The sequence below is a fragment of the Macaca fascicularis genome, chromosome 20 (genome assembly GCF_037993035.2).
Source record: "Macaca fascicularis isolate 582-1 chromosome 20, T2T-MFA8v1.1".
Taxonomy (NCBI): Eukaryota; Metazoa; Chordata; class Mammalia; order Primates; family Cercopithecidae; genus Macaca; species Macaca fascicularis.
The window spans coordinates 48450795-48476256 of record NC_088394.1 but is presented as its reverse complement, the minus strand read 5'-3'; the positions used below and the strand labels follow the sequence as shown (position 1 = coordinate 48476256).

The window sequence follows — 25462 nt, the reverse complement described above, 5'->3', positions numbered from 1 at the left end:
CATTTAATCTAATGTAATATGATACCATATCCGAATTGATATGGATCCATTGACTTACGTTTTTACATTTTGTAAACATTTAGCTTCACACCTATCAGTTGTAATTTTGTAGTTTTCTGGTGTTGTGTGGTCAGTTTATTTTTTTCTCATATTGTTGTGGACCCATGAGAAGCTTGCAGTTCTAAGTGTGTGGTCTATAGTGATTAATGGATAAAACAGTCCTGCTGCCCCTAACTAGAGGTCCACAAACTCTTTATTTGACCACTCCAGATGCTGGGCTATTGATGAAGACCCTGTGCTCAGTGGAGACTAGCATATAGTTAGCCAAAGAAAATTAATTTTAGTCATTTTAAATGAAGTCAGTGAATGTATGTGGTCACAGTTTTCAAAGTATGTGTCAATATTTCAAGGAATCTCTACTTCATGTCACAAACTCAGGTGGATGTGAATCCACTTGAAAATTTGTTTAATCTGCAGAGTATTAAAACAACCTTGGTTGTCTATATCTAAAAAACTTTGCATATAAATCTGGATTCCAGCTTTTCTTTAGAAATGTGAAAACACTGAACCAATTTCCTTGTATGACAACGTCTGCTCGGTGTCCTTCAGATGTGCCTGTACCCCGTAGTTCATCACGGCCTGTTTCACAGCCTGTCTTATATTCAGACCTTTGTAATCCTCTCAGGTCCTGGAGGCTTCAAGTTTGAAGACTTTGATTAAGAGGAGAAGAAACTAAAGGAGCAACAAATGATGCTCAAACCCAGTAAGGTTACTGTCACCAGACAAATTGCAGATCAAGTGCACCTCATCCTATGTAGGGTAGTAGCTGAGATGGTAAAAAGTAATTTGTGATAACTTTGTAGAGCAGTGTTTCTCAAACTTTACCATGCACAAGAACCAGCTGGGAGCTTGTTATAACACAGACTTTTGGACTTTACCCTTGGAGATTCTGATTCATGGGCCCAGGGCTGGGCTCCCAGGCAAAGCCAAGGTTGTGGGTCTGTAGACTACACTTTGAGTAGCACATCATGCAGAGGGCCTTCTGTGGTAAGGTCAAGAGTTTGCTCTTTCTAAGTTTATCAGTTAGAGTGCTTTGGGCTGCAGATAACAGAAACTCAACAAACGGTGGCATAAACCATAAAAGACACCGGTTTATCTTCAAAGAAGTCTTTAGGTTGGCAGTGCTAGGCTGTCTTGGATGGTTCATTGATGTCTTTAAGAGCCCTTCTTTGATTTTCTTTTTATTCTGCTGTCCTTGCAGTTTTAGCAGTCTTCCCATGGCCACAAGTTGGCTGCTGTAGCTCTGGATGTCACATCCTCACATGAAAAAATGAGAAGCAAGGTGATGGTGGCGGGAGTGGTAGCAAATGAGTACTTTCTCTTCCTGTACATCTGTTGGCAAGAAGGAAAACTTTTTCCACTAGACCCTCTCTTTTATCTTACTGGTCAGAAGTGGGTTGTGTACCAACCCTAGGCCACTCACTAGCAAAGAGGAAGATTACTGTGATCAGTTTAGACCAATCCAGCATCATCCCTGAGGTTGGGCATTGCCACATGAGCATAATTAATTAGTGTTATGCTCTGTTAGCAAGGAAGAAGGCTGTTGGAAAGACAGTCAACAGTGTCTGCACCTGAGTGCATTCGAAGAATATACATATACACATACATATTTTTTGAAATGGAGTCTTGCTGTGTTACCCAGGCTTGAGTGCAGTGACCATGGCTTATTGCAGCCTCGATTTCCCAGGCTCAAGAGATCCACACATACCTGTGGTCTCAGCTGCTCACGCCTCCTGGGAGGCCTCTTGAGTAGCTGGGACCCCAGGTGTGTGTTCACCATGCTTGGCTAACTTTTTATTTTATTTTTTTGCAGAGATAGGGTCTTGCTATGTTGCCAGGGCTGGTCTTGAACTCCTGGCCTCCAGTGATCCTTCTGCCTTTGACCTCCCAAAGTGCTGAGATTACAGGCGTGAGCCACTGCGCCTCGCCTGAAAAATTTTAAGTGGGCTGATGGCTTGGTTAGAGTTTTACTTTTGTAAAGATGGATCTGACCTTTTGAGTAGATTGGTGTAGGCCCTGGCGAGAGTAGGAGAGACTGGGTAGGATGTCATCACCCAGTTGAGGTAAGGTATGGGAAGGATTTGAATCAAGGAGATGTGAATTCAGATGCAAAAGAAAAGAAAGCACTAAACAGAACCTCCCGACTTGGGAAGGCAGAAAGAGGAAGCAGAAATGATTGAGGGTGTTTGAATTTGGGGCCTGGATGAATGGTAAGACCTTGAGTGGAAGCAGAACAGAGAGAAGAGAAGCTGGTTTTGAGGAAAGATAACCAGATCAAGCTCATTTTGGATATTTCAGTGGTATATTCTTACAGAGTCATGCACTGGAACTCAAGAGAGAGTTCGGGGCTGAACAACCAAAGTTGGAGTCTTTCTGCTTGTGTTAAAGCAATGGAAATGAATTTGAGTCCTTCAAGAGGAAGGCGACAGGAAAAGCAAGGACAACATCCTTGGACTTGAGGATTGGCTGGTGTTGCCAATTCAGCTTCCAGTAATTTAGGAAGTAACATGTGAAACTCGGAGAATTTGGAAATCCTATTGCACCATTAAAAACAATGACATAAACAAGGAGTGTGTGTCTGTGTGTGTGTTTGCATGATGAAACATCCTTTCTCTCTTAATAGTTATTTGGAAGGAAGCATTCTTAAATGGTTATTAAGGGGGAATGATGTGAAATTTGCAATAACATAATTTAAAACCATATTAGCCATTCATCAATGAAAACATTTATTTTTCTGGGAAACATATTTTTTTGGATTTTGTGAAATGTTAATGGTGTCATAACTATCTTAGAGAATCTGTTTTGAGTATGGTTAATAAGAAAGGATAGGATTTTTGTTAAGTATGCTTACAAATTCAAATATATTTTGAAGGTGGATTTAGTGCTCTTAAAAAAAAAAAAAAAAACCCTGTTTAAAAATATAAGGAGTAGAGGCTTTCATTTAAGGTCTGCATGAGCTTCTCACAGGTTTAATCTTATCCCTTTGAGGTAGATCGTTTTATTTTCTTTGTTTCCTAGGTTTGTATCCTTAATCTCTTCCTCAGGGAGGCCATGTTCTCTTAAATATGTTTCATGCTTGTGTAAAACACACCAGGCCCTGGAAAATGGCCCTTCTTGTATGATTAACATTCTATCTTTAATCTTAATTCAATTTTGCTTTGTTTATAAAGGAAGAATTTAAAGATACACAAATGGGCTAATATGAAGACACATTTGAGTTTTTACTCTAAATTCATATTTGAATGATCTACACTCATTCTTTTGGGGGAGTGAGGTTTTAAGCTGGATCCTTCTATTCCAAATATTGCAAATTTCATGTAGCCTTATCTACATTGACTAAATTGTTTATGCGGAAGAATTATGTCAAATATGGTGATAAGAGTGAGTTTTAAAATTGAATTTATTTTAAATGGATGTAGTGTAACTACCATATTGTGAGATTTTTTCCAGCAATTTCTACAGCTAATTTGTAATAAGCAAGGGATTTACTGTAGAATAATAAAAATTCTACAGTTTCTTTAAAAAATCTCCTAGGTGTAGGAAGTAGAAGTTCAAAATGCTGACCTGACTAGAAAACTTTTATGAAATATATATGATTGGTTGGAAGTTGATCTTCTTGCAAAAGGGGATGAGTTAAATCTAGAAATATCGAACAGTTAATAAAATATACTCGGTAGATCCTTCATGCTGCTCCTTGATGTCAACTTATCTTTAATGAGAGATTCAACCGTTATTATTTGACTTATTTAAAAAATTCTAATAAAAAAGTTTAATGCAAAAGTGGTTAAAATGATTGTTTTAGTAAAAATGCTTTGGTTGCAAGTGAGAAAAAGACTTCAGTGAAACTGAGTTAAATAGAAAAGGGATTGTAAGTTTTGTTTCAGGCATAGCTGGATCTAGAGTCTCAAGGGATGCTATCAAGACTTTCTTATATTAGCTCTTCTTTCATTGTTTTCTTTTCTTTTTCTTTTTTTTTTTAAATCAGCCAGGCTGTACTCAAGCAGTGGGAAGTTGTCCAGCAGCAGCTCCAAGTTACATTCTCACAGCTCAGCCTTCTCAAGAGGGAGAGATGCTTTCTTGCTTGTTTCAGCAACTTTTCTGGATCGTGTCTTATTGGATAGACTTGGGTCCCATGCCCAGGCTCATAGCCATGTAGGCATGCCAGTGGGGAAGCTGGACACTGGCATCTTCTTGGAAGCCACACGAGCTAAGAGTATGGAGCTGTCATTCTTCGGAGGAAAAACAGTGCTGATGTCACAATGAGAGAATGTGGGTGTAGGATAGGAAAGCAAAGTCCATTGAAACTGCTAACTGGAGTGAAGCTTGATGACTTTGAAGATTTCTGAAGATTTCCATTGTCTATGTTTATTATTATTCTTTGTGGAAACCAAAATGAGCCTGTGTTTATGTAATGCAGATATCATAAATATTGTTTATATTAGGAATGCCTTTCTTGTTGGGGCTGAGATTGGATGTGGTCTGCCTTCAAGAAGCCTATAGGTCCCCTGGATATTCTATGGATATGAGATTTTCTCTTTCCATGGTGGGAGATGTGGTTGGTTGATAACAAATTGTGGAGACACTAGAATGGTGAAAGATCCTAGGTTGTATTGAGTAGATACTAGTAAACTATGTGTGTATGTGTGTGTCTTGGTACATTTGCATATGTATGTGCTTACATACATATGTGTGTGTGTATAGGTAGAGGGTGACATTTTGAAGTGGGGCTAATGAGAAGATATTTTCAAGACAATGTCTGAACATGTGTGAAGAAGAGATTAGAGAGAGAGTGAGAGAGCTATTGAATGATGGATTGGGTGGTCAGTTGCTGTTGGAACGAAGACTGTAGATAAAGGAGAGTTAGCCCTTAAATCCTTAAATGAAGGCTTGGTAACTATTTATTTGCAATAATAGGAAAGAAACAGAAGATGGCTGAAGATTCATATATATATATAAAAATATGTGCACACATGTGTATATATATGTATATATGTACACACACACACACACACACACAGAGCACTGCACTCCAGCCTGAGAAACACAGCAAGACCTTGACTCTTAAAAAAGTCAAGAGTTAAGGAAAAGGGCCAGTGGCTTGGACTGTGGGAACAAGATTCTCAGTGGCTGTATGGATATAGAGTGAGAAATATGTATTGTACTACACACACACACACACACACACACACACACATATATATATGTATAGTGTATATCTATTTCAGTAGAAAAAATGTTGGGGAAGAGAGGAGAGAGAGAGAGATAACAATATGTATGGGCGTGGGAATTGATTGACAAGCCTGAGATCTATCCCTGTGTACTTTTCCTACTTCCTCTTCTTACCACTCCTCCCCTCTACCCTCACTTCATGTGTTTTAATGGTACCAGCCTTCATCCCATCTTTTTGAACTTGTTGTTCTCTCTGTCTGGAGCCCTCTCCCCAAATGTCTGCACTTGGCTGGCCTCTTCTCAGCACTCATGTCTGAGCCAGATGTCACCTTCAAGTATGTCCTGACCATTTAAAAATATCTCAATTTCTAAAATATCCTTTCCCCATCTTGCTAATTAATATCTCTCTACCTTCATAATTTTGTTCATAGCACATACCCCATTTGAATTTCTTGATTATTCATTTATTCATCTGCTCCTTGTTGATCTCTTTCCACTGAAATGTAAACTTCATGAGGGTAGGGGATGTGTTTACTTTGATGCACATGGTACATCTAGCATTTAGAGAAGTGCCTGGCACATAAAATGTGGTAAGAAGTGAACTAGAGATGAATAAAAATACTGTTGAGCAGAAGATCTGGTTGTAGTTTAGTATTTGAGTGAATATGTGTTGACATACTATGCGTCAGACACTTCTAGGCAATAGGAATGCCACAGTGAAGCCACTTGTCCATTTTCAAGGAGCTGGATTGCAGTTGTGATGATCCCTATTAGAAATGTTTAAGTTTACATTTTATTTTTAATTTTTTTAAATCAGTATTTGATATGTTGGTGGCAGGAAGAGAACAATGGATGTGAAGATGACTTGGTGGTAGATTTTGCCTAGGCAGGGATGAAAGAAGAACAGGAGTTGAGGGAAATGAGGTATTGAAGTGACTGCTTTTAATCCAAGTATTCAGGCCATTGAAGAAATTTTGGTCAAGGAATAGGAGGCCCCCATAATTGCAAAGAGGGTACATTTGGGTTCAATATACATGTAATAGAAAAAATCTTGAACAGCAATGTCTTAAATGAAATAGATATTCATTTCTTGTTTCCCTAACCAAATCTAGAGGGAAGTAGTCCAAGGCTAGTATGAGGGCCTCTTAAATACTGAAGAGCCAAGCTGCTTCTAGCTATCCTGTGACCCTCATCCTTATGGCTCAAGGTTGATCTCCAGTCAACCTCCATGGTCCAACCAGCAAGAAGGAGGAAGGGGATTGAAGTGGATCAAGGGTAAAAGAAGGTTTCCAGAAACTGCCACATGTCACTTTGCCTATATCTCACTGGCTAGCCTGCATCACATGGCCACACCTGGTTACTCAGGAAATGTATTTTATATTGTGGCTGGCCATGTGCCCAGTGAAACTCTCAATTACTATGGAAGGAGTGAGTGGAGAGGAAGGGACACCAGGTAGTTCAGTAGGTGTGCTGTGCATGAGTGAGTGATGGGTGAGGTCTGAGAAACCCTTTTGGGGTATCTCAAAGTTTGAAATTTTATATATATACTGTAGTGTTCTTGTTTTTCCTAAACTTCAAAGTTTTAGTTTTTATGTGCTTCTTGGAGGATCCTCTTTTGGTGACAGAGATACACTGTGATAAGATTTATATCTTTCCGGGCCTTTCTTCAGTTTTGGGATTTTATTTTGCGCATGCTTAAAATACCCAGTGATTTATGTTCTTTGCAAGAACCCCATATCATTATGTCCTAATTTTAATTGATTACTTGCATTTTAGGCCCATATTTCTCTTCTTTTCAAAAATTTTCCTGAGTTTTTGTAGCACCATTTATCAAGTTCCTGCTCTTGGTAACAAAATTTTGAGCATTAGTTAATATTTAGTTGACATTTTAAAAACCAGTTTTTTAAAAAATGATGTTTTTCCTTTTTGATCAAACCTAGTTTATTTCTCACTCCTTATATCCCTATATCCACTGAGAATCTTGTTCCCACAGTCCAGTCCACTGGGCTTTTCCATTAACTCTTTTTTTTTTGTAAGAGTCAGGGTCTTGCTGTGTTGCCCCAGCTGGAGTGCAGTGGTGTGATCATAGCCACTGCAGACTCAAATTCCTGGGCTCAGGCAATCCTCCTCCTTTAGCTTCCTGAGTAGCTAGGACTGCAAGTGCACACCCCATGCCCAGCTAAGTTTTAACTCTTTTGTAGAGATGGTGTCTCGCTATGTTGACCAGACTGGTCTTGAACTCCTGGCCTCAAGTGATCCTCTCACCTTGGCCCTCTGAAGTGTTGGAATTACAGACGTGAGCCACTGCACCTCGCCAACCTTTGAGTCTTTATGTAACCTTTACTATGAGAACTTGTCAGCTATGCTTGCCACTACTACCTAATCTCCTCCGCCCCCTTTTCTTTGCTGGTGTATTTTTTGTGTCAGCCTTAGAGTTTCATTTCTCAGCTCTGGGATAAACTGTGTCCATTTTCCTTACTAAAAATTAATGCTGCCTGACTGTCCCTGGGTCTTTGCTGCCGAATCCTTTTCATCTGTTTATTCTCTTGGGCATTGTCCACAATGGATATTCCAAGTCTTTCATACTCTTTTCCAGTCCCAGTCAAACCAACCTATCCTCATTTTAGAGGGGCTCTCCAATCTTTTACTTATGAAGAATTTGATATTATCTGCCTTAGATCTCTCATTTGTCATCCTCACCCATTTAGGGACCAGTTCTTTCTTTCTTCCAGGCCCAGAGACGGCAATTTCTGCTCTGGGATAAATCCTTCCAACAATCCTTCCTGCTTGTTGAATATTCTTGGTTCTGCAAACAGCTCCCATCTTTCCTGTCTCTTGCCTTTCTACCTTCGAATGTGCCCAGATGTCTTCTGACTTCCACTATAGATTTTCCAGTCTTCGCTTTAAGTGCTGCCTCACTTGTAACAACTTTTGCTGTCTTCTCATTTGCATCCACATTATTATATGCTACATAGCTTTATTTACCTCTTTTTTCCTCTTAAATAAATCAATGTGAAATTAAGACTACTGCAAATGGAAAACCTTATTGCTTTCTACACATAAAAGAAAATCCTAAAAATAAACACAAAAGGGGTGTAAACAGTGTTTTTCAAATCTCACTGGAGACCTTGCTTGCCTAAGGCTCTGCTCTCTGTTGAACTCTGTTGAAAAGGGAGATTTGCAAGTGTTAGGGAGGTGTGGAAGATGGCTTAGCACCAAGCCAAGACTTTGTCTTATTTTTTTTCTGGGGGCTTGAAAGGGAATTCAAAACAGAATGACTTTCTCAAGATGTCATTAAATGCTCTTCAGTTCCTTGTCTTTGTAATTCCTAGAGCAGAGCTTCTCATACTTGAATGGCACATGGGGATCTGGATAAAAGACAGGTAATAGGTCTGGGGTGGGCCTGAGAGTGGGCGTTGCTTACAAGTTCCCAAGTGATGCTAGCATGGATGGTCCCTGCAACACTTGTGATTGTAGGGTCCTAGAGAAAGGACCATTCACATTTACACTTTTGTCCAACTCTGTTGACCTCATCTTCAACATCCCTCTGAATGATTCTTCAAACAAGTAATCTTTACCTGGGGTTCCATATCTTTCCCACCCAGGCCCTCCTCAACACTCCATAGACCACTTCTATTCCTTGTTATGTTACTGACACCATCTTCTCACTCTTCTCCAGCAAGCTCTGCCTTGACAAATCAAACTTCAATCATTCTTGCAAAAATACCAGTGTCTTCTCTAGGCAGGTGCTCTGCTAAGCCCAGTGCTATACTTCCTTGATGAATCCTTGACTTCTAACCCCACTTTTATCCTCTGTGTCCTCTGCCCCCATGTTCCTGGTTCCCTGATATTATATCCTTGAATGTTTCTGATCGCCATTGCCCTGTCATCTTGTCTACAGCTTTCCCCCTTCTTCCCAGGGATTGGGAATATCCTCCTAAATCTTGACCTCTTACTCCTTTGCCTCTGTATGTTTTACACTTTTTAGGCAGACCTGTGTTGTTTGTATCAGTTATCAATCACTAGTGATAAACCGCCTCTAAACTTTGTGACTTCAAAAACACATATTTTGTTTGTGATTCTGCAAATCAGCAATTTAGGCTGGGCTCAGAAGGGCAGTCCTTCTCCTCTTCTGGGTTCTCTTATGTGTTTGCAGTCAATTGCAGATTGGCAGGGAGGGTTTGCTTCAGGAGGTTGGCTGGCTGTCCACCGGAGTCCTTCAGTTCTCTGGCATGTGTCTTTCACCTCCAGCATGCCAGCCTGGGCTTGTTCACCATGGCGGTATTCTGAGACAGCAGGGAAGTACACAAGAACCCTTGATTCCAGGCCCAGAAATGGCACACTGTTCCTTCTACTACATTCTACTGGCTAAAGCAAGTCACCCGGCCAGCCCAGGTTCTCAGGGAGAGGACACAGAATCCATTTCTTGATGGGAGGAACCACAAAGTTACGTTACAGAAGGGCATGGATAGACGGAGGTGTGGAGAATTGTGGCCATTTTTGCAACCTACCCCAGGGTCTCAAATCCTCATCTCTATTGTGATCTACATTTCTCATCTCCTGCATAGTGGCTCTCTCCAGGCTATGACTGCTCCCTCTCTGCCGTACTTTCAAATCCAGCATAAGCCAGAGGGCAACCTGCATCCCCACTGCCCCCCAAACTCCCCTTTGAATATCTATTTTTTTCAGTGCCACATCATTTCCAGGTGCAAAACTTCAAAATTAATTTAGGTTACTTGGTTTCTTTCATTCCCTTAGTCCAGGGAGTCTTCATGTCTTCTTAATTTTCCTTCTGATAATCTTTTTCTTTTCTTTCGGCCGTCAGTATCCTAGCCCAGGCCTTGCTCCCTGCTTGTCATCTTTTCTCACCTTCAGTGAAATCTATGCTTTACTTCTGATTTAATATTCTAAAGGATAGCTTAGACAGCTATCATTTTCCTTCTGAACACTTCCAATGTCTTGCTTTTGTTTAGGGCAATGAGTTCTCAGATTTGCCATATTCATTTCCACTATATCTACCTATCACTGCTATTATTTATAATTCTTTACATTGACCCGCTTTTTAATTTGTATCACCATTGCATATGGCGACCCTGTATTGCTTGCAATGTGTAAAGATTACCCATACAATAATTGCATAGCTATTAAACTTTAAAAAACTTTCTTTATATATCACTTAAGTTAATCCAATATGGATAGTAGACACTGGGAACACTGGCCTGCAGGGTAAATTGCTATGTCCTCTACTTGACATTGAACACCCTCCGTATTTAGTATCAAACTTACCACCTTAAGCAAAAATAAAATTCCTTGGAAAACAGCTGGTGAGTTTTCTTAACTGTTTGAGTTCTGCTCAGGGTCACTATTGACCGTCATTGCAGTGGTAATAGATCAGCACCACAAACTAGGATTGCCTGCCTTTATATTTTTGCACCTTTCCTGGAGATATTCGTTGTTTTTAAAATAGCTATTGTCCATGTGACTCCAAACCCATTGTTTATAATAAATAACTTTCTTGGTGGCATAAAAGCCTTGCTCTGTCTGCATTAATAACTTTTCGAATACCCTCCCTAATCCTGGCTTTGGCTAGTGATTTCTAATTGCCAATGGGGTAAAATAGTATATTACATGTTCCTCTTTTTATACCTTGTCTCAATCCTAGATTCCTATAAGACACTGTAGTTTTGACTATACAGCTTTAATCATCTGAGCCTTTCTTCATAGTTTAAACACTGAAAATAGTGGAGCTTTAAGCAGGCACAAGATGGCAGGTGACAGTGTTTTCCTTCCTCCATGTTTTTCTAGGCTGCATGATTTTTAGGGTGAAGCTTGTGGAAGTCCAAGGCAGAAACCAAGTAAAGGAAAACCTAGCCAAGTTAAAAGCTAGTGAGATGAATAAGAAGTGATAACAGAAGACCAAGAAGAGTGTAATAGATGGGAGTGATCTAGAAGATTCTTATATAAGGGAGAAAGACCATTCAGTTGTAGAGAGGGAAAAGAGAAGTATAGTTAAAAAAAAAAATGGGGCCAGGCATGGTGACTCACGCCTGTAATCCCGACACTTTGGGAGGCCGAGACGGGGCGTATCACCTGAGGTCAGGAGTTCCAGACCATCCTGGCTAACCATGGCCAACATGGTGAAACCCTGTCTCTACTACAAATATAAAAAGTAGCCAGGCACGGTGGTGGACACATGTAATCCCAGCTACTCGGGAGATTGAGGCCAGAGAATTGCTTGAACCTGGGAGGCGGAGGTTGCAGTGGGTTGAGATCATGCCACTGCACTTCAGCCTGGGCAAGAGAGTGAGACACTGTCTAAAAAAAAAAAAAAAGGTGGGGCATGGGGCAGGGCAGTTCAACCCTAAGTTAACAGATACCTTTGATGACAGACAAAACTCATGGCCTGATTTCAGTTGCACACTAAAATTTCCATTGTAACACTACCCATACATTAGAATTCGACTTCTGGGATGCTTTTCCTGATGATAAAAGTTGCCAATATATGTAATGGTTTTCACAGAGGATTTTTGTCCTTCTTGAAGTCCCTGCTGCCCAGTTTGTGTTAATAAAATCTGTTGGAAGAAATAATATATCTGAAGAGAATGGCCTGAAGAAGATGCCATGCTTCCGTTCATCCAGATAACCTAATTTGATGAGAGATTTCTGCCAGACTTGTGAGAGAGCTGAATGCTCACGATGGCACATTATGTGGTGCCCCACTTCACAGTTGCCTTCACAGGCCCTCTCTGCTTTATTGAACTGCACACTGATTAAGGCTTCACTTTGTATTGAGAGGATCGTGAGTAATAGTTTCATGAACATCATTTTTTAAAAAAAATTCTGTTTACAATGTATAGCCCATTACACCTCATGGTGTCTTTTTAGATGATGATTTACAGAGAATCTTCTTAGGTTACTATATCAAGAAGAACTGAAAAAAATCCACTTTGCTGTATCTTATTGGGTACTAATCTTACCATTCTTGTTCTTTCTTTGCATTGATGGCCAAGAAGCTTGAAGTCAAACAGGAAACCCATTAAGTAGCTGTCTAGGGCAGTAGGATATGCATTCCTGTGTGCTGGCCATCTAGGCTTTATTGTTTTCTCAAATTTACTTTTTCCTTGTTTTGATTCACCTATTACTTACCTTTTTAAAAGTCACCTCACTTCCTTTGTACAGAAAGACAGGCTATGAATAAATACTTAAAGTACTTATAAGTATAATAACTATGTTTGTATAGTGTCCAGGCTACTATTCTTATCGTTCTAAAAGGGAAATTTCCACATTAAAAAAAAAAAGCCTACTATGTCAATATTGTAAAACTAAAAACAAGCTCTTATCTCTTCTTCTTTTAGTCTTTTTATAAAGGTGGATACAATTCTTTATTTACAGTACTTGCTAGAATTTGTTTCTGATAGGATATCTCCCCCTAGAATTATAAAATCTACTGAAATGATGAAAACAGGAAAATTAGTATATTCTCTGAAACTTTAAATTAATGTTTGAGCTCTCTTATCATTCAGAAAGTATAAATTCCTGAAAGTTGACCTCCTGACATAATCAGCATTGATCTAGATTTTACCCAAAGACTGTACTAAGGTTAACTTGGCATTGGGGGTCCATTGGACTAGTGGCCAAGTTGTCATCTGGTCCACATGTAAATCCCGTGATCCCTGAGTTAGCTCCTGAGTGGTTGCAAAGAGTTTCTGCACTTATGCAGGGCGTTTGTCCTTTGAGAAAGTGGCCCTTATAGCTTCAGGAAGCCTGCCTGGTAGCTGGTGCTACATGAGTCCTGCTCAAACTGAGAGAAGCAGTTAACCTCTTATAAAACCAGCCACCCTCTTAGATTGCTTTCAAGTGGCTCATGGCAATACAAATGTACTTCACCATTGTCTTGGGGTCACTGGTTTGTTTAATCAGTGTCTTGAATATTGGAAAACTTTTGGTAACTTTGGAAAGCAGCCTAATTCCTTCCCCCTTGGGTTGGTTCTGCTTATCTAAGGTTAGAGTCAAGAGGTCTGATGGGTTTCAATGACTCCACATATGAAGCTGTTGGCCGGCTGGCAGGGTGCGAGAGAGAGAGGCTAGGGAACCAGGCAGGCTGCCTGGTTTGAACCGAGGTTCCACCATTTATTGGCCCTGTGATCTCTGGCGTGTTCCTGAGCCTCTCAGCATCATCATTTCTGAAATGGAGATTTCACTCTGCTGGGTGCTGGGCAGATGGTGGTGAAAAAGAACAGATCAAGTCTTGCCCATAGCACACACCTCCTAGGGGGTTATAAACCCACCTACTCCGTAGAGTTATTGCATGCGATTAATACACTTACCTTCTAGAGTACACTAATAACATTTGTAACATAGGGTCATTGTAAATATGGACTGTAACTCTGTATACCAAGCGTTTCATTAATGTTACCATTATCATCATTATTATTCTAAAATATTACTAACATCCTAAGATCAGGTCAGTTTTTAACATGTGGATAAGTTGCTGAACATAGACTCTAGGAGAATAATCCTACTTCAGAATATTTTAACAGAACTATCTGGGGTCACTGATAGATGACCCCACTGTTCTTTGTTTAATGTATAAAGCAGGATTTCTTAATCTCAGCACTGTTGATGTTTTGGGCCAAATAGTTCTTTGTTTTGGGGGACTTTCCTGTTTATTGTAGGATGTTTAGCAGCATCCCTGGCCTCCACCCACTAGATGCCAGTAGAACCCCCAGTTATGACAACAAAGTATGTCTTTAGATATTGCCAAATGTCCCCTGGTTCAGAACCACTGAGCTAGAAGAATATTGCGGAAAACTTTCTGGTTCTGTCATTTAGCAAGTGCTAACTGGGATGAGTTATTCCTTTGTTACAAAGGGCATTTATCTAAGTATAGGGCAGTTATTTCTCTAGGGCCCGATGGAGCTAAAAGGAGCCTCCATCATTGTGTTCCTCAGAATAGCTAAGAAGGCCAGCACTCATTCTGAGGAGTAGATAGTCACCAGGGAAGGAGGCACCTGGATCAGGTAAAATAATCTACACCTGTTTCAGCACCTTGCAAATGTTTTCTTTTTCCGTCTCCCTCTTTCTGTTAGAGAATAGCTCTAGGTTAGCAAAACTACGTTTCAAACTTATGAAGCTGTGTGATCTGGCGGATTGAGAAGAGAAGGTCTTTGTTCATTCGAGGAAATAGTTGTCCTTCAACGGGGGAATTGACTTAACTGGGGACCAGCTGTGTCTCTGGGTGCTTGAACTAAGTCACAAAACTATTTGGGAGGAATTGTTAAAATAGCACCAATGACTGGTTCTGTGCAACGATGATATTAAAATAATAAATAGGAGCAATATGTAAAGGATTTTGATTTCTTGTTCCATTTCTCCTAATATTGTGGGAGCACACTTCCGGTTCATTATTTTGTGTGTTTGGTTGTTCCTAGTATACCTGCTAGTTTTTTCTTTACTTTTACTTTTTTTTATATTTTTTAATCTTGAGTCACATGAACCTCAAGCTCTGAAGTCTTTTTATTCATTCATTCCTTAAATATTTATGGGATGGCTACTGTGTCTGGCATGGAGTGCACAGAGATTTAAGAAGCAATTTTGTCGTTCTCAACTGTGATTTCCAGAGAGTAGTGACCGCTGTGTTTGGTTTGTTCACTGCTATGTGTTTAGTACCCAGCACTGTGCCTGGCGTGTAGGAGAATCTCGATACATAACTAGTTATGAGATTTTATGCTAACATTTAGTGTTCTTTGCTTAAAGATTTCATAAGCTGATTACACATTTTTGGAACAATTGACAGGATGTCTTAAGAAAGTCTGTAGCAATTTGTTTAAAAGAACACATTCCAAGAAAATGTATTGTTGTAGGCCAGCGTTTCCCAAACAGTAAATTGCAAAGACTACCTGGTTAGAGCCTTCCCAAAGCAGTTGTCACTGTGACCCTCTTCTCTCTACTAGGCCTGGAATTCCCAAAGGAAAGGGGAGTGCTGAAGACAACAATGTCCCCTCTCTGGCTCTGATCAGGGTTTTATTGTCAGGAAATCCCCCCTTTCAGGGACTTCATTGTCTGTATCCTCTAACCAGCCCTCCCCCACCACCCCCATCCCCTGCCAGCTAGCGATTTCAAGGCTTTATGGAAATGAAAAGTTGCTCTTCTTCACAAAAAAGATTGGGGGAGATAAAGTGATTAACACTTATTTTGTTCAGGAATCCATCCGAGCTACCATCCTTGAACACTCATTTGGCTTGTTGGAAGGGTAATCTCTTTCAGAAACATTGGACAGAATTGACCAATTCATTATGTATGTAAGTCTGCTTAAGAATGTTTAATTCAGTGTGCCCTCATCTCCTGGCTTTGTAATCTCCTGCCTTGGCTATTCTGTTCTCTTTGAGTTTCTGCAACTCATTTCTCCCTGATTATTGAAGCTTTCCCTGGACATTCCAGGCAGGCTTGGTCGAATCTTGATGAATAGATTTATGAGGGAAAAAAATACCATCTTATTTTATTTGGTTATTGATGACCAGATTGTTCGGGGTAATTAAACTTGGGAAACTACAAATTTAGGCAGAAAAGTATGAGAATACTTAAGCCAATGGGCATGTCAGAGAATATTTCAAAGGCAGTGGGAAATTCTTATAGTAAGTAGCTACTTTGGACAACATGGGCAGTTCCTGAACAGCCAATTCTGGAAGATCTAGATTAAAACAAACAAACCTTTAGTTCTTTGTGGACAGACTAATATTTGCTCTATTTAAAAACAGGAACAAGTAATTTAATTATGGGCATCTTTCAATGCGATATATTGCATATTTTTTCCCTAATCGTTTTCCTTTGGGGTTCATTAAGCAGGTTTCCATTAAAGTACATCATCACTGCTACTACCCATAACAAAGAAGAGAGGGAGTGACAAAATATTGGAAAATGTTGGAATGGTGTGTGTGTGTGCATGCACACATGCATGCACTTGCATTTTGGCATGTGCACTCTATGGAACTCAAATGGACTTCCCAATGTTGGAGAGGAGTAGAGGTGTGAGATGAGCCCCTCTTTTTAGTTCTTGCCTTTGAGGTTCGTGCCCCAACTGTCTTTGATAGCAAAGATGCTGTGGGATTCAGTGATAAATCCTTGACATTGCTCTTGATTTGAAATTAGTGTTTGCACTCTGAGTATAGATGGTAATGTTACTGATGGCAGGATGCATGCTCTCAGCAAGTGTCCAGGTACCCAAAGTAGCATTCCATGATCTTCTTTTGTATGTGCTTTATTGTCTTAGTAATTTAGATAGGCACTCGGGACTCCACATAAGGTTTTCTTCCATTTCCTTTCCAGTAGGAGAGCTTCAGGAAAAAAGGACAGAGGAAAAGAAAGAGAACCCCCCTCCCCAAATTTAATTAAATGGATCTTTAGTATGCTAAAAGAAGATACATGGATAGCCCTCCACCCACAAAATATCATCAGCCTTTGCATTCATCAGAAAGATTCTCAAGTCGTTTTATTTACTGTACCTGATTAGATTGCAATGTAATCAGCACAGACAAAGCATGAGATTGTCAGGTTCTGCAAATTTATTTTTTATAAAGCAACAAAACAATGTTCTTTTTTCCCCTCCAATATCTTGCCTTTCAGGTTTTTGAAACCAGAATACAACAAAGTAGGATTTTATTTTATTTTATTTTTAAATAATGATCACTCTAACTCAAGAGAGTTTCTGAGAGGTTACCATCACAGAAGAAGAACGTTGGGGTGGGTGAGCCAGGGAGGGAAAACAGCGTCATGCATAACTGTGGAGTTGTGAAAAGGCAGAAAATAGGGGTTCTCAGAAAGGAGACCCAGAGAGGAGGGTCGAGGCCAGATTTTGAAAGGTCTTGCCTGTCGTGCTGCAGTTTAGGCTTTATCTTTTAGGCACTTTTAAGCTCAATGTGCTTCAAGGGCCATGCTGCGATTTCTGTTTGGATGGTGGCTGAAACTGGGGTGAGGGATGGACTGGGGAGAGGAAGAGAGGGAGGAGTGGCCGTGTTCTTGTAACAAGAGTGAGTCCCTTTCAGCCCTCTGTGGGAAGGGGAGGGCACCGAAGAGTTCATTTCCTTTATGTCTTGTTCAGTGAATGCTGAAATCTTCTCAATGCTCATTAAGAGACTTTGTAATTGAGTACACGTACCCGTGGTGATTGGAAACCATTTGCATTTACTGCTCCATACATGTAAATCATAGTAATTTTAGGAAGACAGAATTGCAAACATCTAAAAAATTCATTTGAATTCATTTCTCAAATTCCATTTTTAATATATCCTTTTCTTTCAGGCATTCTAAAGTCTTATCAGAATTATTTTTTAAAACTGAAATAGACCACTTTTAGGCCCTATTGGATTCAGTGAGTTATTAAATTTCACATCTTCCAGGGTTTATTTTTTCTGATGCCATAGTTCAAGATAATGTTTTTTTAATACTACATGCAGAATTCTAGAGATTCATAATAGCTTATGACATCTTAATGTCCACAGTGACATTCCACTGGTCATATCCAACTGTGATAAATAGCTCTATACTCTATAAAAGACGACAGTCACTAAGTAAATGCAGAAAGATGCAAACAGCCCCTCAATCTCGTGAATAATGTTACAGATCCTGAATGTTAATTTTGAAGAAAACACATGCTTAAATTTAAAGTTTATGTCTTCAATTCACAGTTCTTTTATTCTTCCAGGAAAAAAAAAATCAAGCAGCTATACTTTAAATGAATTTAATGAACTGCAAAGACTGACATTTTCACTATAAAAGTCACACTTCATTTAATGAGTAGTTAAATATTGATGCTATATTAAAATACAGGCAGAATAAAAATGGCACAATGGATTTCAAAATAGGAATTCAGGGTTCTTTTATGTTGAAAATTTCATGAACTGAAAAAAAGTCTTGTTCATCAGAATGTCTTCATAAACACAAATATTCCAGTGAAATAGAATATTAGCCTGCAGTATATAAATCCTCATAGATAAACTGAGGTAAGTCTTCCCTTTTGCCATTTGGTTCCCTGTCAGTCTTTATTCCCACAGGATTCATTGATGTTAAACGTGGTTCCTGTCTTCAATGGGAGGGGATGCTGAAATTACAGAAGGTGGGGAATCTAGTTTCCTTGGATTGGCCCTCCTTGAATAACAAGTCAAGACAACTAGATGTCGATGAATATTTGAGAAAAATAAGTAAGCTAGGTCCCTGTAACTCCTGTGCTTGGAGCTCTTTAGTGGCTCCCTGATTCATTCAGAGGAAAGCCTGGTGTTAACTCAGTGGTGGACATTATTTCCTTGACCTCGTCGAGGCCTGTCTTGCTTCCCTCCCGCCGCATACCCAGCTCTTCTTGATCACTTGGAAACCCCTGGCACACTCCCACCTCAAGGCCCTGACCTGTTTCCCTCTGCCCCAAATACTGTTTCTTCAGATATTTTCATGGCTCAATTGTTCATTCTTTTCAAGTCTTTCCTCAGATGTCCCTTTTCTCAGGGAGGACTTTGATGGGCACCTCATTGCTTTCCCTGATACTCTCCATCCTCCTGCCTTGCTTCCGTTTTCTCCAGGCACTTACCACCATTCAACATTCCCTCTGCCTTATTCATTTCATTCTCTCTCTCCTCCATGCTAGAACATAACCTGGTGAAGGCAGAGATTTCTGTCTCTTTTGTTTGTTGCTTCATCTCCAGTGTCCAGGACTGTGCCTGCTATAGAGGAGGCCTTCATCCAAGAAGTGCTTGAACAGCACATTGTAAACATGAAGGAATGTGTGTTTTGAGGCAAAAGTGGGATTTGCAAAAAACAAACAACAACAGCAACAACAACAACAACAAATACTTCTCATGGTACTTGGAAACAGGGACCAGAGAGGAGAGACACTTGGATTGTAGACCTGGGACCCATCTGCATAGATAGGGTGACCATCTTGTCTCAGGTTTCCTGGGACTCTTGCAGTTGTTGCATGAAAGACCATGTCCTGGGAACTCCCTTGCTTTCCCCTGCACACAGAGGACACACTTAGAGGCCTTAGAGTTTGCAGAAGGACGGGCTCACAAACCCCCGTGTCATAGGTATGAGGAAGATGGTGCATGACTGAAGGTGACCTGTCCCTTTGTGTGAGACTGTGGGAGACCAGGCTTCTTCAAAGGAGGTGGTTGCTACTCTACTCTGCCTGCCAGTAGCTCTAGGGAATCGTAGGGTAGTGTTGTCCGAGGTCCTGATTTTTCAAGGGGAACCAGAAATTTTGATTTCTGTGATATTTTAAAATTTTTAAATATTACCACTATTTGGAAACTGTCTAAAGTCTGCATCTGGCCTGTGGCCTGACATTTGGCTATCTCTGCTGAAGTTCCACACTTCCAATTTATTGGGAGACAAAGCCCATGAACCGCATTTTAAATGTCAAATGAAGTTTGTAGTTATTAATTGTCTTTATTATTTGGAGAAAATATTATTTTTAGCTGTAAATAAAGGTTTTATGTAGCTTACATGGAGTACTATTGATATTTGTGCAGTATTTCCGTGAACGATTCTAAGTACCCTATCTGTATTAATAAATTTAATCCTCCACAACTCTATAAGGTAAGTACTATTAATGTCCCAGTTAACAGAAAAGGAAATGGAAGCATGGCTGCAATTAAATAACTTGTTCAAAGTCGCAGGCGAGGAGGTGATTGATCTGGGATTCCTTCAAACCAACAGGTGGGTTCCAGAGGCTTGTTACCTACAGGCTTTTCAAACTTCACTGAGCATCAGAGTTACCTGAAGGCCTTGTTAGAATCCACATTGCCACTCCACACCCAGAGTTTTTGATTCCGTAGGTCCGGGGTAGGGCCCAAGAATTTGCATTTCTAACAAGTTGCTAGGTGACGCTGATGCTGCCTTTCTGGGATCACAGTTTGAGTTCTACTGCTCAGAACCATCCAAAGGCCTCTGGAGGGACCCAGGATCATCGGATAGAACATACTTGCATCCACTGAAGCTGTGTATGCACAGTTGGTCACTGCACTCATATTTAGGTACTCTAGTGGTAACAGTGTCATCAGCACAGATGGCCTTGCACAAAGGCAAAACATAAAGAAAAATGGGTTTTATGTAAAATGAAGCACTTTCTGGACCCCTGTGGTCTTATACCACTGAACTTTTTTTTTTCTTTTTTTTTTTTCAGCTGAATACTACAACCCCTGTATATTTCCAAATATCTGGCAGAGAAGGTAGGGCTGGCCAGGGACATGAGCGAACATGGTGTGCTGGTTGGCATAGGATAGAGGGAAGCTAGGCAGGTGGTGCTGGGCTTCTACCATTGGTAGGATTTAGCTTGATTTTTAGCTACAAGGATATGTTTTTAAAGCATATTGAATTACATAGAAAGCATTTCCATTTTCCTTTCAGACTTCCTTATTACATCAGTGAGAAATTCTCAGTTTGGTGCGAATATGTCTTTAACACCTAATACTTGCTAAGCTCTTTTTTAGGAGAGAGATTGAGACACATTATAGGGGAAGATAGAGAGAGAGAGAAACAGAGGAGATCATACAGGACCCAGTTACAAACCCTTCTGTAGCTTTGGTTTGCTAGAATTAAATAGATTATTTTGTATTTATTATATTTCTTTTGATGGTTATGTGCTATTTATGGAAAGGAATACTGGTTTTCCAGGTATGACATAAAGTTTCCTTTTGTTAACAAAAAAGCACATTAATTTTTATGCAAATGCATGAATTAAAGAAAAATAAAGGCTTGGCCAGGCGCGGTGACTCATGCCTGTAATCCCAGCACTTTGGGAGGCCAAGATGGGCGGATCACGAGGTCAGGAGATTGAGACCATCCTGACTAACATGGCGAAACCCTGTCTCTACTAAAAATACAAAAAAAAAAATTAGCCGGGTGTGGTGGCAGACACCTGTAGTCCCAGTTACTTGGGAGGCTAAGGCAGGAGAATGGCATGAACCTGGGAGGTGGAGCTTGCAGTGAGCTGAGATTGCGCCGCTGCACTCCAGCCTGGGCGACAGAGTGAGACTCCATCTCAGGAAAAAAAAAAAAAAAAAAAAAGAAAAATAAAGGCTCACAATGCTATACCTTAGCCATAATTCCAAATTCTAAATGCTCTGAAAAACAAATTAAAAAAAAAAAAGTTTAGGGTTACACATTTGCAGCAAAACCTGACCTGAATTCACATGAAACTTTTTTTTTTGTATTTATCTTTATGTGAATATTCAGACATTTTGCTATAAAAATGTCCACATGTTTGATTATGAGGTGCTGCCTCAGACCAGTAGAGGTATTATGTAAATGGAATATGTACCATATTACTCTTCTAAATCTTAAAAACTTTCAACTGTGAAATATATCTGGCCCCAAGGTTTTGGATAAGGAAGAGTGTGGACCTGCTTTAAATGGCAAAATTCATGAAATTGGTATACAAATAACTGAAATTTGGCAGACACTGATCTAGGAAGAAGAGCTGTCATTGAACATGAGTCTATTAACACGAGAAGAACAAACATAACAACTAATAGGGTTTCTCAGCTTTTGCTTGCTGTAAACAGCTGGCAGTGGTTACATCTATATTTGTTAAGAGGCAGAGCACTGTATTTTGTGTAACATAAGGTGCTAGTCTTGGCCAGGCTGCCAAGCCTGGGCTTTTAAAATAAAAGTTTTTAAGAAAAATTATAGCATAATAAATTACACAATTTTATTGGAAAACTGAAGACATTCAACCAATGCTGGTTTTTAAATATATTTAGAAATACGATTTCAGGAACTTTTAAATATGCTCATTAGTCTTGTGGATCTGCTCTTTATGTTTGGACTTTATATATCGTTATTTCACAAAATTAGATACATGGGACATGTCATATCTGCATTCATACTTCAGTTTCCTTCAGCCATTGGGGCATTGTATTTGTAGCTCATCTACTGCTACTGCTTCTCCTTCTTTTTTTTTTTTTTGTTTTTGAGACAGAGTCTTGCTCTGTCACCCAGGCTGGAGTGCAGTGGTGTGACCAGGGCCCACCATGCTCACTGCAGCCTTGACCTCCCGGGCTTAAGCAATCCTCCCACCTCAGCCTCTTGAGTAGCTGGGACTATGGATGCATGCCACCCTGCTTATCTAATTTTTTTATTTTTTTGAGGAGACAAGTTCTCACTATGTTGCCCAGGTTGGTCTTGAACTCCTAGGCCCAAGAGATCCTGCTATGTTGGCCTCCCAAAGTGCTGGGATTACAGGCGTGAGCCACTGCGCCCAGCCCATTCTACTACTTCTTACTTGGTAAGAAGTGATGTCTTCTCAGTGTGACAAATAGCTGATTGCCCAACCATGTTTTTTTTGTTTTGCTTTGTTTTGTTTGTTTGTTTTTTTTTTTTTTGCTTGTCTGCTTAGCTAGGATGAGTTTCTCTCACTGAACCCCATCCAGCAGAGGACAGAAGAGTCAGAAGAGGGTAGAGAGGATTTCGATACTCATAGAAGATGTAGTGGAGGATGATTAGGGCCAACCTAGCTTGGGAGCTGGGCACACTGAGGAGAGCCTTTGTTAACTGATAACTACCTATCTGAAAGTAAGACCTAATCTTCTGGTGAGGTTTCTAATGGATCTGGACAGGCTAACTGGATAGGGTATTTTATCAGTTTGATGAATGAACTAACCCTTGCATTTCTAGTTTAAATAAGATGAAAGTGGTTGGGAATAATGAGGTGTAGATTCAAATATAACATGCATGAGTGAATGTCAGTTTCAGTGGTTTTAAACAATTTGTGGCCTCCACAGTATTTGTAGATAACTGAAGACGGATTAGCCCATCCATCTGTCTGGTGCATTTAGCGCTAGAACAGGTTGGCTCTACATGCCTCTCATGATACCATTTCCCTTTGATCTTCCTGGCAATAGTTGTCTTGTGAGTCGTCCTTATTATAAGGAAGGATTTCCTGATACCTGACATTTTGCTCCCTGTATCTTCTAACAGCCTCTAAATCCAGGCTCATTAATCATTGCCATTGGTGTTTACACTCAAGTGTAAATTTTAGTTGGAAAAAATGGAAATGATTTGCTCAACCACAGGATGTTAATGATTATTGAAATATGATTCAAATCAGAAACATATCCAGCTATAGAAGAGAATGTTTGGGAAAGCAGTTCATTATTGATCATCAAGCTAGTAATCTGTGAAAACTATATCCAGCAAAGTGGTTTTTCTTTTTATTTATATTATTCAAATGAACATTAAGCTCAGCAATTCCAGATTACTATGAGGTATTCTTCATCTCTGTTCCATATAGTGTTGCGTTTTATCAAGATAATGTAGATATTTAAGAAATACATTGCTGACAATTCTTGTAAATATTAGAATTCTGTATGAGAATATTGATATTAAAGCTGTATTAGGATGGATACCATTAGCAACAATATAGAGAAGATGTTTTATTAAATACTAATTTCATATGTTATTTAACAAGTAGCCGGCTTTGAACACATTAATCTCTCTTTTTAATTCAAGGTTGATGGTCTGGGTCTTACATATTGTATCCTTGAATAGGCCATTCAATAACTATGCAAAATATCTATTTCTCCCATGGGTATTTGTGCTTTGATATATTCTGATCCTTATTAAATTTAAACAGGATCAAATTTATACAGCTCTGGCAGAGATTTATTAAAATACACTGAATGGGCAGCTTGTGGGAGTGCAGTGTACTGTAATAACATATGCCTTTTACCAGAGAATAGTAATTATTGAGAATCAAATAAATCTGTAGGAGGTTAAGTATATATGGAAAAGATATCAATTGCAGTTCTTCAAAACTAGCCTGAAATATTATTTGAAGATGTGTTACTGTGCAAAATAATGAATCTCATCTTTTTAGACTCTAAATATTTAGCAATATTTGAAAAATGCAGGTTTTTTCCGGGATGTTTCATATTCCAAAAGGGGAGGGGCTAGTTCAACATTATCAGAAGTGTTACATGTTTTTAGTATACTCCATCTGTGGAGGCACCTGTTTTTTACTTTGCCCTACTTTTTATTAAATAAAATTGAAAGCACATATATTATCCTGTTGGTAAAATATACTTTGTTTTTAGAAGCAAAAATCTGTGTCTCTTTTGGTCCGAGGTTTGGGAGAGAGATCAGAGATGGACTAAATAGAAGTGTTTTTGATACTTTTAAACTGGTTTATATTTTTAAAGTATTATTTTGTTCTTAATTTAGAGTTTTCCTCCATACTTTCAGAGTGACTTTGGTGTGTTTAATCTGATCAGCTTGCAATAGTTCCAATGGATTAGTCTTTCGGTGGGGCATCACTGCAGAGGGTAGCTAGGATTTTTAATACTCAACGTGTATGTAAGATGCATGTAGTCTTTCAGAGCTCTCATGACTCTGATGTTTTATCCTTCATAAATTATTTAATTATGTTACAATCATCATTATTAGTGCTCTTCTCTTCTCCTATTTATAGCCACCCTTGAGGGTGGGCTGGGGCACCACCAAGAAGAGAGCCATCTGACAAGAGAATATTTTGCCCCAACAAACCATTGTGGCTTCCCAATACCTTCTTTTCCTTCCAATATTTGAATCTCTTTCTCTGCCTAATCCTTTCTAGTATAGAGGCAGAGGCACAGGTGGAGGTGGGGCACCTTTCTTTCCTGGTCAAAGTTGTATGAATGTCAAGTGAAGGCTCTGGGAACCATGGGAATCTTTGAGTGGTGGTATCTGGAGGAAGTGAATTAGGATACTCTCCGAAATTCCCCCAATTCTTAAATTTGATTGAACATTGGTAAGTGATAGTTATGGCAGGGGGTAGGAAATCTGTTTCTGCCATGTATTATGGTAGCTACCCTAATTTTTGTACTCATTCCTTAACATATTGTGTGTGTGTGTGTAGATTTTATAGGAGAATCACTGTTTATGCAAACTTTATAGTGTTTTCTTGGGTCATGGTTAATATTTGAGTGTTCATGATGTTCTAGGTAAGTCTCTATAGGAATTATTTTTAGGTGTTGTGGTATAACAGCATTTTGGCTTTTTTGATCGGGAAGTCAGATATGTTACATACAATAAAATCTGCCAATTTTAAATGTGCTGTTGGAAGTTTTGACAAACATGTGCAGTTGTGAACAACCACTACAAGATAAATATAGAACATTTCCATCACCGAAAGTTTCCTTGTACCCCTTTGCAGTCAATCCCCTACCCCCAGCCACTGATCTGCTCATCTGTTTACATGATATGTATGATA

At 39.5% G+C, this 25462-nt stretch overlaps 1 protein-coding gene across 5 annotated transcripts in view; it reads left to right on the top strand.

The window, feature by feature from the left end:
- Positions 1–25462, top strand: part of TOX3 (TOX high mobility group box family member 3) — a 108539-nt gene that overhangs the window by 5847 nt on the left and 77230 nt on the right. Inside the window, exon 2 of one of the 5 annotated variants that reach the window (XM_074027193.1) lies at positions 4050–10535. The exons of the other annotated variants lie outside the window; for them this stretch is intronic. Coding sequence (XP_073883294.1) covers positions 4050–4323 — 274 coding nt within the window. The 3' untranslated portion in view covers positions 4324–10535. Of the gene's footprint in view, positions 1–4049; positions 10536–25462 lie in introns of those variants that run through there. 5 annotated transcript variants of the gene reach the window in all.